General features: G+C 45.7%; 1 protein-coding gene across 6 annotated transcripts in view; it reads left to right on the forward strand.

The window, feature by feature from the left end:
• The first annotated feature begins 306 nt into the window (after positions 1–306).
• UBTF (upstream binding transcription factor) overlaps positions 307–16024 on the forward strand; it is a 54993-nt gene continuing 39275 nt past the window's right edge. Inside the window, exons 1-4 of one of the 6 annotated variants that reach the window (XM_089531954.1) lie at positions 307–454; positions 6358–6510; positions 8763–8938; positions 11561–11644. In XM_089531954.1, coding sequence (XP_089388080.1) covers positions 6453–6510; positions 8763–8938; positions 11561–11644 — 318 coding nt within the window. In that variant the 5' untranslated portion in view covers positions 307–454; positions 6358–6452. Of the gene's footprint in view, positions 455–887; positions 968–1505; positions 2219–2586; positions 3232–6357; positions 6511–8762; positions 8939–11560; positions 11645–16024 lie in introns of those variants that run through there. The other 5 variants (XM_089531959.1, XM_089531960.1, XM_089531955.1 and 2 more) reach the window with 5 other exon arrangements.

Below are 16024 nucleotides of genomic sequence, written 5' to 3' on the forward strand. Positions count from 1 at the left end.
AGCCTCAGGGTGAGATCAAAGATTGAGGGCGAAGGGAAAGAGGCATCAAAATGAGAGAGAGAGAGAGAGAGAAAAGGCTGGGAGCTTTGGAAGGAAGGCGCCCTTGTGCTGCTTCCCTTCTCCATTTGCATCATGGCTCAAGTGGGGCCTGGAGGAGGAGGAGGAGGAGGAGGAAGAGGAGCCTTGGGGCTGAGGTTGCCTGAGGACCCGAGCGAGGCTAGCTATGGGAAGGCTGGGGCCCCAGAGCCGGGCGGGCGGCGGCGGCGAGGCGGCCGATGGAGGCGGGGGAAGGCAGGAAGGAAGGGCCAGCTCTCTCTCTGCGGGGACTGGAGCGAGTCCACGCCCGGGGCCAGCGCTGCAGAGCTGGCGTGCATTCAACCGACGCCGCCGCCGCCGCCGCCGCTCCTGCTCCTCTTGCTGCTGCTTCCTTTCCCCAGCCAAACACACTGGAAAGGTAGACGAAGACAAAAAGCATAACAAGGCCATGGAGAGGGGCTGCGAAGGGGGCTCTGTGTGGAGGGAGCAAAGAGGGTGGTGGGTGGGTGGGAAGGAAGCAAGGAAGGAAGGAAGGAGGGGGAGAAGACGGAGAAAGGGAAGAAGAAGGAGAAGGAGGCAGCCCAGGCGGCAGTGGAGGGAGGCTGCTTCTCCTCCTCCTCCTCCTCCTCCTCCAGCCCAGGGCTGCTGCTAATGCTGCCTCCTTTGCGGCAAGGAGGAGCGCATGGTGGGTCTGGCCACCATTAAACCCCGGCGCTGCGCTCCGCCATCGGGGGGCTGGAGGGAGGCGCTTTTGTTCCCTCCGCTGGCTCTCGATCCGGCGCTGGAGGAGGAGGAGGAAGGGAGGAAGGAAGGCGGGCGGGCGGGGAAGCCAGGCAGGCAAGGCAAGGCAAGGCAGGGCTGGCTGCTGCTGCAAAGAGCCTGTTGTCCTCTCCTTCTCCTCCTCCTCTCCGTTGTTGCCTCTCTTTGCTCGGTAAGGTTGCTTGCAAAGCCGGGGAGATATTGCAAAACGTCGATCTCCATCTCGCTTTGATATGTTTTTATTATTTTACCTTTTCCCCCTTGCATGCATTAAAACGGGATTTTGTTTTGTATGTTATTATTATCGTTTTAGTCTTTTGCTTCCACTCCTCCTCCTCCTCCTCCTCCTCGGCGATAGAGGTAGAAATGCATTAAAACTGAAATTACATATATATATATATATATATAATCTTTTGCTTCCCTATGCATTAATATATATATATATATTTACCATTTTATGCTTTTAATAATAATAATGGGGATTTTGTTTACTTTTGGGAATTATATGGACGGAGGGAGACTGGGCATTTTAAGGGCAAATTGGGGATTGATCAGGCGGCCTGTTTTTATTTCCTTCCCCCAAAATGTCGCCTCATGAGCGGGGAGGCAACCGAGGAGGAAGGCCGCCCTCCATGGCTTCCACGCGGTGGTCGGCCATGGAGGACGAAGAGGCGGCTTCGGCCTTCTCCCCCTCCTCCTCCTCCGCTAAGCCCGGTCGAGAGAAGCAAAAGGGCGGCCTTAGAAGCCACCCCTCCGCTTTAATCTCCCATTTCTCCCTCGGAGAGAGAAGCCGAACCGTGGAGGCGGCGTTTTAACCTCCGCGTCGAGGGCTTTGAGGCCTACGCTTTTTGGACCTGAGGCGCTTTGGGTGACTGGTTTTAACCGGCCTCAATGGCTCCCTGCCGTCGTCGTCGTCGCCCCTTCTTCCCCTCATGGCTGCTGCTGCTGCTGCTGCCAGCAGGACCCAACCGAGGCGGCCTCCCACAGCCGCCATGAGGGGAAAGAAGAGGAGGCGGAGGAGGAGGCGCTGCTCCCCGGGGGTCTGAGGAGAAGAGTCTCCGCCGCTGCCCTCCTCCCTCGGCTGCTGCTTCTTCTGCCTGGACGCCCCCAGCCGGGCATTCATTCCTCGACCCTGCCCCCCTTCCCTTCCCTTCCCTTCCAGCGGCGGCTCCGATGGGGCTGCAGTAGAGGCTCCTCTCTCCGGCTCTGGCTGCTGCTGCTGCTGCTGCTCCTCCTTCTCCTCCCCACCATCATCGCCGCCGCCACAGCGAGGCGGGCTGGGCTCAGCCTCCTTCTTCTCCTTCTCGTCGGAGGCAGAGGAAGGCGAAGGGGGCTTTCTGTCTTCTTCTTCTGCCCCTTGGTTCCTCTTCATTGGCGGCGGCGAAGGGGATCCGAGGAGAGAGAGAGAGAGAGAGGAACCGAGGTGGATTTGGCACGGAGGGCTTTTTGGGGGAGGGAAAGGGGGAAAGACAAAATGGAACCCGGGTGGAAGGAAGAGAAGGCTGTGGGGGCAAAGAGGGGGTTTAGGGGAAGGAAGGGATACATTTTGGGGGGTCTGTTAGTGGGAATGAAGGGGGTTTAGGCGGCTTTAGGGAGAGGATGGAGGGGGAAGAAGACTAGGGTTAGAAAATAAAGGGAAGGAGGGAAGGTTTTGTGGTGGGAAAAGGGGACATTTTGGTGGCTTTGGAGAGGGGTCAAGGGGGGGGAAGAAGGAAGGACAATATTGTGGGGAAAGGGGTGTTTTGGGGTGGGAAAAGAGGGGAAATTTGGTCCCTTTGGAGAGGGTTCAGGAGGGGAGAAAATATAGGAAGGAAGGAGGCAAAGGGGGTTTTGCTGGAAGTAATTCGGGTGGCTTTGGGGAGGAAAAAACAGACCCGGGATAGAAATAATTTGGGTGGAAAAAAGAGGGAAAGGAGCACAATTTTGGTAGGAAATAAAGGTTTGTTTAGTGGGGGAAAAGGGGGCAAAATCAGATCGCCTTCCTTCTTATAGAAGAGGAAAGGCATCATTGAGAAAAGAGTTCCCTCGTTTTTGGGGAGAAAAGGAGTGGGTTGGATGCTTAGCTCCGAAGAAATTTAGGGCGTGTATGAACGAGAGGAAGGTCTCGATCCAGCCCCGCAGAGATGCAGGCGAGAGAGGGGCGGAAAAGCCTGGGGCGGGAGAGAAAGGAGCCCAAAAGAGAGAGAGAGAGAGAGAGAGATCCCAGAACGTGAGGCTTGTTTCCCCCCAAAGCTTGGCCCCACAGTTCCTGGAGAGAAGGGAAGGCAGGCATGAAAGCAGGCACGATCCGTCGGCGGAGGAGGCAGAGCCCTTTCCCTCCTTCCTTCGCCCTCGGGAGGGAAGGGAGGGAGGCTGGAGCCAAGTCCCGGGGTTTAGGGTTCAGAAGCAAGAGGAGGAGGGAGGCAGGCAGAGGCGGAGGAGCTGGAAGCGGCAGCGGTAAGGTTTTTCCTTCGGGGCGTGAAGAGAGGGAAGGAGGCGGGGGAGCAGAAGGAGAAGGGAGAGGAGGAGGAGAGGGAGAAGCAGCTGCAGGAGCAGTGGCGGCCCCGATGGCTCTCCTTTCCTGCCTGGAGACAAGCGGGGAGAGAGGAGAGGCGGAGGCGGCTAAGGAGCGCCAGCAGCTGCGCCTCTTCTGCGGCAGGGAGGGGCTGCGTCGGCGTCAGCGGTTGGCTGCCATCTGGGCGGCCTCTGCGGGAGGGAGAGAAGAGAGGCCTCTAGGCCCCGCCCCTCGCTCCCATGGCCACGCCCCTTCCCCCCGCCCCCCTCCTCGGGTCAGGGAGCCCTGTTCTCTTTCCAAGGGCTTTCCGCCAGGGGTCGCGCTTTCTCTTTCGTGCGCATGCGCTCTCTTTTTTAAAAGACTGCTGCTGCTGCAGGATTAAAGCACTGATAGTGCTTTGACTATCATGGCTCCATGCTATGGATCAGTGGCCTCACTAGAGTTTGGTGTCTCTCTCTCACACACACATATACACCCTATTGACCTCATCTCATACCACACCATGCAGAATGTAGAGCACTGGTTCCCATCCTATGGGAGGAGGTCAATGGGGGTCGAATAACCCTTTCGCAGGGGTCGCCTAAGACCATCCGAAAACACCTATTTGCATGTAGCAATGAAAATAATGTTATGGTTGGGGGTCACCACAACATGAGGAACTGTCTTGAAGTGTCGTGGCTTTAGGAAGGTTGAGAACCACTGATATAGAGAGATCTTTGAGACCAAGGAGATGACTGCACTACACTCTTATAGTGCTGCTATTCCACTTTTAACTGCCCTGGCTGCCCTCCTGTTGCATTCTGGGGTTTGCAGTTTAGGGAGGGGCATTTGGAATATTCAGCCAGAGAGGTTTTAGGCCTCGCTGGACTACAAGAACCAGAATGCAACAGGAGGCAGCCGGAGCAGTAAAAGTGGAATAGCGGCACTATAGGAGCATAGTGTTGTTGTTGTTGTTTTGTTGTGTGTTTTGGGGTCATTTCTAGCATAAGGCCATATCATGGGGTTTTCTTGGCAAGATTTGTTCAGAGGAGATAGGCCATTCTTCCCCTGAGGTTGAGAGAGTGTGACTTGTCCAAAGTCACCCAGTGGGTTTCAAGGCCAAGCTGGGAATCAAACCCTGGTTTCCAGAGTTGTATCCAACACTCAAACTACTATGCCGCGTTGATGAGATCATTTCATTATGCCATTGTATATAATGGGACTTGAGCATCCACAGATTTTGCTGTTCCCCCATGGGTCCTGGAACCAAACCCCAGCGGATAACAAGGACCAACTGTATCATAAAATGACAAATTCCAGGATTCCATAGCATTAAGCCGTGGCAGTTAAAGCAGTGTCAAACTGCATTAAATTTGCAGTGTAGATGCAGTCCAAATCAAGTCGCCCCAATCCTTCTTTTAAATTATTATTTCTGCACTTCGTGGAACATTGGTCTCCTTCTTTCCCTCTCTCTACCTTCCAATAAAACAATAGCTTAATTATATAAAGGATTTATAAATGGTTTTAAATGTAAATTTGTTTTATTGCATTTTAAAAATAACTTCTATATTTTTAATTGGTTTCAATGTTTATTTTAAGCTGTTTTAAATTTGTAAACTGCCTTAGAAATGAATTAATAAGAATAATGATTGATTCCCCACTTCCTTCGTGCATTTTAGTTTGTCCACTGTATAGCACAGTTGTTTCTAAACAACTAACTCCCACTTTGTTTGTTGTGTCCCTTCAAGTCATTTCTGACTTATGGCAACCCTAACAGGGACAAATCACAGAGTTTTCTTCCCAAGATTTGTTCAGAGGAATTGCCTTTACCTTCCTTTTGAGGCTGAGAGAGTGTGGCTTGGGCAAGCAGGGATTTGAATCCTGGTCTACAGAGTTGTAATCCAACATTCAAGCCACTGTACTGTACTGGCCCACATTAATATACAGTATATGTATATTATGAATTAGCCTTACAATCAGCAAGTACAACAAGCAGATATCTCTTTTGATTGATGTTATTCTAGCTTTATGTCTTTTATTGCTATTTTGTATTAAGGGCTGGGGGGTAGGGGGATTATTTTTGTTGTTATTTTTTGTATTTGTATTTTACCTCTGCTGTTACCCGCTCGATCGTAAATAGGGAGAGGCGGGATATAAATAAATAAATATATTATTATTATTATTATATCAAAAATGCAACTATGTCTGGTTGGCTACCTCAACATTGTAGCATTCTACCCATTCACTCACCCATCCAAGATTTGTACAGAGAGGGTTTGATACTCCTTTCCTCTGAGGCTGAAAGAATGTCACTTTCTCAAAGACATCTTGGTGGATTTTCATAGCTGAGCAGGGATTTGAACCTTGGTCTCCCAGAGATCTGCTCCTGCTGACTCCACTATTCCCTGGTGACTCCTTTAATTCCACGCACACACACACACACACATCTTGCTACTTGTTCTAGGAGCTTGAGGTTAACTTATATGGTTAACATATAGGTAGGCTAGGTGGTGAATTACACAAGATTATCTAGGGAGCTTCATGATGGAGAATCCTCCCTGTCTTCATCCAGTTTCCCAACCACATGGTTGCACAGTCTCTGGATTTCCCCCCCTTCAAATGTCACTGGATTGCAACTCCTATCTTGGTTAGCCAGTGTAGTCAGGGGTGAGGAACGAGAGTTGCAGTCTAGTGAAACCTGTATGGGGAACCAATTACCGATCCTTCCTCTAGAGAAGAGATTTCTAGGGGTTGCTGATATGGCCACTAAAAATGTTTACACCAGAGAAGATCTTCCTGTTATTGTTCATATGATTATTTACCCCAGGGATGCTCACCTGGAGCCTACATAACCTTACTGATGCTCCGGTCCTCAGATCATGGTAGCCCAGAAATGGGTATTGCAAAGGATTTCAGCTCCCAGCATGATTCCCAATCCCTGATCTAGCCTTGAATGTTCAAGTACTCACAAGGATTGCTTGCACAGTGTGTTATCCTGGGATGAATTCTCTGTGTGCAAAGTATACACAGTGGTGCTGCTTCATCAAATGTAACCAAGACCCGTGACTCCAGTTTGTTCGTTCTTTCAGCGTGAAAGTTGATTGACGCCACCGTGAAGGGGGAAGAGAGGGAGTTGGAAGGGGGAGACCCAGAAGGTGTCACCCTAGGGTCTGAGAAGTGGAGGATGAACGGAGAAGCGGATAGTCCAACCGAATTAGAAATGACGGCCCCCAAAAATCAAGGTGAGAAGGGTCAACTTACTCATGAAGCAAAAATCGAAAGAATTGGATGTCAGGCTAGAAATAAATTTCTTAGCCACTGCAGCTGCAGAAACAGAATATTCTTGTCAGAAAAATGGAGAAAAGGTTTAAATGTATATATCATGAGCTCAGCATTCACACTTCCCCGGTCTTGATTGTTGCCAAGGGAATTATGATTTGCATTAACGATACACGAGTTACACAGGATGACTTTCTGGAGCAATGCCTGTGCTCACTTCTTACAGCAGATTCCATCTCATTTATATTCAGCTGCTCTATGCTCAGTTTCTTGAAGTCAGTGTTACTGAATAACCACTAATAGCTTAATTCTTTCTTTGGCGGGGGATTTTTTCGGTCAGCATTGAGCTACCTTGTATTCTTTTGTGTTTATTTAAAGAAATTAGGATGCAGTGCAGTGGTTAAATGCCGGTACTGCAATTGCAAGGTTGTGAGTTTGATCTCAGGCTCCAAGGTCGACTCATCCTTTCATACTTTCGTAGGTCTGGTAAAATGAGTACCCAACTTGTTGGGGACAATTGGCTTATAGATTGTAAACTGCTTAGAGTGTGCTGAGCTCAATGATAAGTGGTATAGAAATGTAAATGCTATTGCAACCCATTAGTCAGCTCCCCAGAGTCTGGGAGCTGAAGTCCCAAATATATATATTTTTTACCAAGCTCTGGTTTGGGGGTACTTAGGAAGACCCATGTTGAAAGCAGCACAAAAGTACTAATCCCTCCTTGACTATACTTTATTTGATTTTCATTCTTCAGTATAAAAGCTATTTTGGCTGTTGCTACATCTGTGAATTACAAAGTGAAGATGCTCAGCTGAAATTGACTAAAGTGATCCATCCTTATCCATGGATTCTGCATCCATAGATTCCATCTTCAAAAAATAAGTTCCAAAAAAGCAAACTTTGATTTGGCATTTTATATAAGGGACACAATTTTACTATGTTGTTGTATACAATGGGACTTGAGCATCCACGGATTTTGATATCAGCAAAGGTTCCTGGAACCAAACCCCAATGGCTACCAAGGGCCCATTTACTGTATTTTTTAACCCAGATCTTGAAAGTTTATTTTTGACAGGGTTGTCCAGGTTTTTAAATTTGTGAGGTGGGATAGACAATGGTTCAATGGTTTTAAACTAAAATTATGGATATTCAGGGGTAACCGTGCAGGCTATGCAGCAAAATACAACAAAATCCCAAATTCACAAGCCACAATACCTCTCATATTGGGCCAGCTGCTAAGCATGAAATACGTTAGGTGAGCTTTTGAAGCTTCAATGGGTTCTTCATCAGGCAAAGATGTTAAAAATCATACAGGAGAAAAATGGTAACAGAATTACAGGCCTACATTCTCTCTTGAGATGTTGGATTTCAGTGAAGGCAGAGGCTACTCGCCTTAATAGCCATGTGAGGGCTAGAGACAAAAAGCGATAAAAGGCAGATAATAAAATTTTAATTCTATTAGCAACAGAAAAGTAACTTCTGTCCCTGTGCTGAAAACAATCTACCAGTTATGAAGACTTCATTCGAATGTTGGGAGCCCTTTAAGAGAAATTAAATTTCAGAGAAATTTTTGGGGGGTACCATTGATGGGTGAGAACAAAAATTCCATTATATTTTAGGTTTTTTAACTCTCAATGCCAGTAATTAAGTCACAGGAGAGGCATTTCAGCCCTTTATAATGCAAAACTCATACAAAAGCTGAGAAAATACCAGATGATGGTATAATAAATGAAGTGATAATGGTATTCTGAGGAATTTTAGAGGGTCTAGCATCAATCCAAGGGCCTGAGGTTCTGCATTAGCCTGAGTGCAGGTATTGGGAAGGGCCTTAGTGTTGGCCCCAAGTTTCCAGGCTTCAACATTAAAAAAAAATATTCAGGTCATTTTGTACTTCCAAATGGGTAAAAATCTTTGCAAAGTATAATAGTCCCTCTTCCCTCATCACTAAACCTTGGGAGGGGAAAAGCAAAATTAATAACCCCAAAATAGGCTATTTTGAAACCAGAAGCAACATGGCATCACTCTGGCTATGTCAGGTATGAGAGTATGGTTCACAGAAAGGGAAATGTTCTTTTGCCCCTTCTGCAGTTATCCACTCTTGTCCTTTGTATGCGCAGGCGCATATATATATATATATATATATATATATATATATATATGTAATTTAATGCAATACAGAGCGGTATCTCCCCCTCCTCCCATTGTTTTCCTCCAGACCGTTGGACCCAGGAGGATATGTTGACCCTCTTGGAGTGCATGAAAAGCAATTTGCCCACCAATGATGGCAGCAAGTTCAAAACCACCGAATCACACCTGGATTGGGAGAAAGTTGCTTTCAAGGATTTCTCCGGCGATATGTGCAGGATGAAGTGGATTGAGATCTCTACTGAGGTAAATTGGTGTTTGGCATTTTGAGACCTTCAGTCATGCAGTGGCACCTTACATGTAATGCAGAATGAACACTCTAATGTGATCCAGGCTTTCACTAGATGTGGGTGACCTAGTCTCTCCAACACTGCTCCATTTTCTGGGCCAGTGAGCCAAGGAATCCACACAACTTGAGTTTCTTCCATCGCTACCCTGAGACAGGCAAGAAAAAAGTCTCATGATAGCTGGTGAAAAAACAGTTGACTCCTCCCCATTTGGCCATCTTAGAGACTAGTTCTTTCTACCTTTGCCCAGAACAGAGCTCTCTCTCCTTCCACTCCTATTTTTTCTTCATGCTTGCATCTGACTCCTACACATTTTAAATTTCTCCTCTCTCTCATTCTTGTACTTAAACTTTTTTTTAAAAAAACCCACTTTTTTCTTTCCTTCCTTTTTTCCTGCCTTTCTCTTCATTTTCCCCTTCTTTGCAATGGCTCTGATGGATGAGAAGAGTGAGGTGGCTGTGAAAAAAAGGCCCCAAATCACAATACTCTGGACTACAGAGGTTCATTCTTAGATTGAACCAGCCCGGAGCACTTCCGGCAGTGTTGCAAACTCAAATCCGAGTATGGCTCCTTTGCCATTTAAGTCTTTTCAGCAAGCAGTGCTGGATGCCAAATCCCATTCTTCCCTCACATGGCCATTTGATGAGGAAATAGTAGAAGTGGTCCTGGAAGAAGAAAACATCATGGAGAGCTGCTGTGGCTGCGTCTCTCAACCTGCTGTATCTTGTCAATGAGGAGGAACACACTCAAGTTTCTTCCTCCCTACCCCCAAGTTTCACAATTCAGCAAGAGATTCTTTTTCAAATTCCCCCTCGTTGATCTTGTGCTGTGCTCTGTTGATCTCATCCCCCATTAGCGACTGCCATTTCCCCTCCTCTGAGGTTATGCTGGCAGCCGTTTTGCCTGTCTCTGTAGTGCCTGCCATTTTGAACCCCCTGAACTGTGCCCCTCCACTCCTATTCTTTCTTGCATACGTAGAGCTCGAACAGACAGGCCAAAATAAAGCTGCTTTGGGTGACTTTGGAGGTATGCTATTTAAATGATGCATGCATCCTAAGAGGCTGGAAGACGTGCCAAAGCCATGCTCCAGTCCTAAGGACTGGAGCGCAGCTTTGGCACAGCTTCTGTCATCTTAAGATGTATGTGTCATTTAAACAGCATGCCTCCAAAGTCACACAAAGCAGCTTTATTTTGGCATGACTGTTGGAGCTCTATGTAAGAGGCTCAAAGTCAAGCCCTGAGGACAGCACTTTTCTCCCTCTCTGAAGTAGTCACTGAGGATAGGGCAGCCCCCTCTTCTAGCAGGGAGCAACAGGGTCTCCAGCTTCACCACCCACTTTCAGTACCCCATCTCCGTTGGATGATGAGATACAACTGTAGTCAATTGAATCTTGTTTTAGATATGTGTTTGAGTCCTCCATCCTAGCCCTCAACCAAGCAAAAAGCCTCTGGGGTGGAGAAGATGTACAGCTAAATGGACCAATAAAGCAACTTCTTGAAACACTATACTTCTCATTCTTGCCACAAGATGGCTCCTGGGGAAATTAAAAAAGTTTCCAGGCAGTATTTTATACAAGCAGAGGTCCTTCGCAGAAGTGTGTTCAAATCCAATCTGCTACCTCACAGGCCAGGCCCAGATTTTCCAGGGGAATTTCTGGTAAGACTGTCTCTGCTCTGCCTAGCATGAGAAAGTCTGTGACCTATCCACTTCTCTAAGGATTCTGATTATGACTCCAGCTCTGAACCCTTGCTCCAGAGGGAGAACCCACAGAAGTCTAAGGGGAATGGTCAGACTTGAGTACCAGGCAGGAGGAACCATCTGATTGTTTGGTTGAAGATTTTTCTCCCTGTTATCTAAGGTCTGTGGCACATTGGGGTTTTCTTCATCCAAGTCTGATTTGGGTGCCCAATATGAAGAGACTTCTGGAATGAGTGAAAGTGGTGCTTCTGTTGTATGCCAACCAAAACCAGTGAGAGAAATTTCTATCAGGTTTTTTCCCCCTGCTGGTAAGATCTGAATGGGCTACCTCTCTAAAAAACAAGAAGGGAACCTTCGTAGTTCAAAAGTTTCATTTACCATATAAACAAATTTTAGAGACACTCAAGGGATCCCTTGGCGGATTCTCCCATCACCACCATGATTTTGGGGACTCTGTCCCCTAAAGAGGGATGGACTTCCTTGAAGGAACCTGAGATAGCATACTGAGGGCTGGTTGGAGAAAGCCCATAAGGCAGCGGTCTTGCCAATCAGAACATCTGCTGCTGACTCACTCCACAAGTACCTCCCTTTTGTGGGTGGAAGACATATTCCAGAAAGATGACTTGGACTGCAAGTCTTTACACCAATCCTTTAAAAAAACCGATATGACACTGCAATTTGTAGTGGACACTATCCAAGACTTACCTTTCAGCAAGGTCTACAATGGCAGTCACTATTGCCAACACTCCACCTGGCTTAAGCATTGGGAGGTGGATGTGCATTATAGGGCAAATCTTTCCACAACAGCCTTCATGGCCACAAAGTTATTTGGGGAGGAAGCATTGTTTTTTTATTCCTCAACAACTGTTGGTTTACCTGCAGGTACGGAAATATCGAACCCTGACAGAACTGATCCTGGATGCTGAGGAGCATGTAAAAAATCCCTACAAGGGTAAAAAGCTGAAGGTAAATATGTTCCCTTACTTGAAGGGAGGGGCAGGAAATAGAAAGTAACTTTCTAAATCACTGCTTGTGTTACCTGCTTTGCTTATGTGGTATGATTGTTTAACCAATGTCTTAGGTGATTCTTAATCATGAGGTATGTTTTTAGCACCCCTTTATTCTTTTTTCATTAACTCTCCTATACTTTGGGAATTGTGAGTGGCCTAGAACACTAAAACTTGGATGTAATGTTACTTGTCATTTGTTATTTTAGTTGTTAGTTAATTTTTGCACTAACAACCTAGCACAGTATTGTTTTGTTTTTGTTGCCTGTAATGGGCAGGACAGTAATTCATTACTTCTCATTTTATATAATGAGTCCAACCAAATTATGTCAACAAGGCTTTGAGGAAAACCAATAAAACATCACCATTGTTCAAGGATATGCACCAATACAGAGGAACAGGAAATTCAGAATTTGTACGACAGAATTCAGGAAGACATTGACAGCACACCAAAACAGAACTGTATGGTAATCAGAGGTGATTACAGTTCAAAAGTAGGTAGCTTAGCAGAATCAAAGACAGTAAAGAGATTTGGGTTCAGTTAAGAAACAAAGCAGGAGAGCAACTAATAGAGTTTTGCAAGAACAAAAATCTATTCATCACAAATACCTTCTTCATACAGCCAGAGAGGAGACTCTACACAAGGACATCACTGCATGGAAAACACAAAAACCAAATCTGTTATATCATAGGAAACAGAAGATGGAGAAGCTCCACTCTTGTGGCAAAAATGAGATCAGGTACAGACTGTGGCACAGACCAAGAACTACTATTATCCAAAATTAGAATAAAGCTGAAGAAAAATACCAAATCAGTCACCTTGCCAAAATATGATCTAAAGAAAATCCCAACAGAATTAAAAGAAAGTGTGAGAAATAATTTGCACTATCAAGCCCAGTGGACCGGGAACCAGATAGACTATGGACATAAGTCGGATATAGTGAAAGAGAAATGCAAAAAATGATACATGGGGCCAAAAAGAAGAAGAAACAATGCACGAAACAATGCCTTCAAGCAGTTAAAGATGAGAAGTAAAAGAAAAGGGAGCCAGAAACAGTACTGTGAATGCTATATAATACACTACATAATACACTGATTTTCAAATGGCTGTAAACTGCTTTAAAGGGCCCTTGTTTGCACTTGCACCTAATTTCTGATGCGGTTTCCAGGGGGTAGCGCTAAACACAGTTAAAACGGTTCTTCTGAATCTGCAGCATTCCCCACATCTTTTTGAATGAATCAATTCAGGGCAAGTGTGAATGTGCTGTTGATTGGATTCAGTTCCCTGTGGCATGGTCACCCCTGTGATGCAACTCCATTTTGATTCAATCCTATTGATGAATGTGAATGCAAAGTGGGGTAAATTGAAATGGGCAGGTTTGATCGTGGTTTTAATAGTGTGAACATCTATTCAGCACTAAATCTCTCAATCGATTCGACTAAAAAAACAGTTTATTATGTAGTGTACATGAGGCTGCTGATAAAAAGTTTTACTACAACAATCAGTGTAGAAAAATAAGACACTAACAACAAGAAAAGGAAGGACAAGAGAGCACTTCCATAAGATTTGAGAAATCAAAAAGAAATTTAAATCAAGAGTGGAGATACTCCACGATCAGAAAAGGGATATAATATACAACCATGATGAAATTAAAATATGTTTGAGATGCTACACAGAAGAGCTATTTTAAAAAAAATGTGAAAGGTCAAATGAGAGAAGAAACTTAGGAAGATGAACTCTAAATTTTGGAAAGTGAAGTGAAAGCCGCACCAAAAGCAATTGCGAAGAATAAATTACAAGGAACAGATGACATACCAATAGAACTGCTACAATCCACAGAGACAAACTCAAGTTTAGTTCTAACTAAAATCTACAAACAAATATGTAAAACAAAACAATGGCCCATGAAATTGGAAGCAATCAATATACCTTCCCATCCACAAAAAAGGAGACCCAAAAGATTGTAGTAACTACAGAACTACAGCATTAATTTTCCACTCAGCCAAAGTCATTCTCAAAATTCTGCAGCAAAGACTTCAACCATACATGAAGCAAGAAATCCCAGGGGTACAAGCTGGATTTAGGTAAGGAAGAGGCACTAAGGATCACATTGCAAATATATATTAGATAATGGAGTGCACCAGGGAATTCCAAAAGATAATTTGCATGTGCCTTATTGACTACAATAAAGCCTTTAAGATTATAGATCATTAAGAGATATGGCTTGCTCTTAGAGGAAAGGGAGTGCCACAACATCTGATTGTCTTACTATGATACTCAGGATAAGAGGCTGCTGTTGGAACAGAATACGGAGAAACATAATGGTTTCCAATCAGCAAAGTGGTAATGCAAAGTTGAATACTATCACCCTATCTGTTCAACCTGCATGCCGAAAATATTGTTCACATAGCAGCGTCAAAGGCAGGAGGAGTGAAGATCAGGGGAAGGAACATTAACAACCAAAACATGCAGATGGTACAACACAATGGACCCTTTATATATGCGGGGGATCCATTCTGGACTGCCCCTGAATATGGGAAAAACGTGAGACCTCGGATCCTGTTGTTTGCTGTGACCGCCTGCTCCACAGGCACACTCAGGGCATGCCATCCATGTGAGCTTGAGTCCGCGGATGGCAAACCCACATATGAGGTGGACACACTGTACTACTAGCAGAAACTAACAAGGATCTAGAACAATTCCTGAAGAAGGTTAAGGAGGAAAGCGCCAAGGTAGACATAATGCTTACTTCTAAGAAAACAAAAATAGTGACCATAAAAGAGCTACAAGAATTCATCTTAGACAATGAGAAAATCAAAATAGTCAAAAGTTCCCATACCTTGGATCAAGTATAGATCAGAACAGAGACTGCAGTCTCAAAACAGTAGAAGACTAGGAATGGAAAGGGCAGCTAAGAATGAACTTGACAACATCCTAAAGTGAAAAAATATAACTCTGAACACTAAAAGTGAGGTTAGTTGAAGCCATTGTAGTCCCCTAAACAATGTACAGATGTGAATTGGAAAGTGAAGAAAGATGGCAGAAAGAAAATCAACTCATTTGAGATGTAGTGTTGGAGAAGAGTGCTGACGATAACATGGACAGCCAAGACAAATGTGTTCTAGAACAGATTAATAATAATAATAATAATACATTTTATTTATAGACCGCTATTCCGCAATGATCATAGCGGTGTACAGAACAAAAATGCAATACAATACAATCTCTCTCCCTCAAGAAGGTGGCTGAAGGGAGGGCTTTTCTTCTTCCAGGCAGGCCTGGTGGAGCTAGCCTGCCTTTCTCTCCCTCAAGATGGAGGATGAAGGGAGGGCTTGTCTTCTTCCAGGCAGGCCTGGTGGTGCTAGCCTGCCTCTCTCCCCCTCAAGATGGAGGACGAAGGGAGGGCTCGTCTTCTTCCAGGCAGGCCTGGCGGAGCTAGCCTGCCTCTCTCCCCCTCAAGATGGAGGACGAAGGGAGGGCTCGTCTTCTTCCAGGCAGGCCTGGCGGAGCTAGCCTGCCTCTCTCCCCCTCAAGATGGAGGACGAAGGGAGGGCTCGTCTTCTTCCAGGCAGGCCTGGCGGAGCTAGCCTGCCTCTCTCCCCCTCAAGATGGAGGACGAAGGGAGGGCTCGTCTTCTTCCAGGCAGGCCTGGCGGAGCTAGCCTGCCTCTCTCCCCCTCAAGATGGAGGACGAAGGGATTAAGATTAAGCCTTAACTCTTCCTGTGAGCCAGGATGAATAAATTTAAACTGCTATACTTTGGCCACATCATGAGAAGTCATGAATCGTTAGAAAAGACAATGATGCTAGGAAAGGTAGAGGTTTACAGAAAGAGGGGAAGACGAGATGCCAGATCGTTAGACTCAGTGAGGAGGCCATAGGCCTGAGCCTGCAGGACTGGAACAGGGCAGTCGGGGACAGGGAATTTTAGAGCCCAAACAGACAGGCCAAAATAAAGCTGCTTCGGGTCACTTTGGAAGTATGCTGTTTAAATGACACACACATTTTAAGAAACTAGAAGCTGCGCCAAAGCAGCTCTCCAGACCTTAGGACTGGAGTGTGGCTTCTGACCTCTTAGGACACATGCAGCATTTAAACAGCATACCTCCAAAGTGACTCGAAGCAGCTTTAGTTTGGCCTGTCTGTTTGGGCCCTTAGAGATATCTCATCCACAGGATCTCCATACAAGTGCAAGCATGGTTCAGGAAAGGAAGAGGCACTAGAGACCACATTTCAAATATATGATGGCTAATAGAGAACACCAAGGAATTCCAAAAGAAAATCAGCATGTGCTTTATAGACCAAATCAAAGCTTTTGACTACAGAGATCAGTGATTCC

The sequence above is a fragment of the Sceloporus occidentalis genome, unplaced genomic scaffold (genome assembly GCF_023333645.1).
Source record: "Sceloporus occidentalis isolate IW3139 unplaced genomic scaffold, rSceOcc1.0.p SCAF_7, whole genome shotgun sequence".
NCBI classification, from domain to species: domain Eukaryota; kingdom Metazoa; phylum Chordata; class Lepidosauria; order Squamata; family Phrynosomatidae; genus Sceloporus; species Sceloporus occidentalis.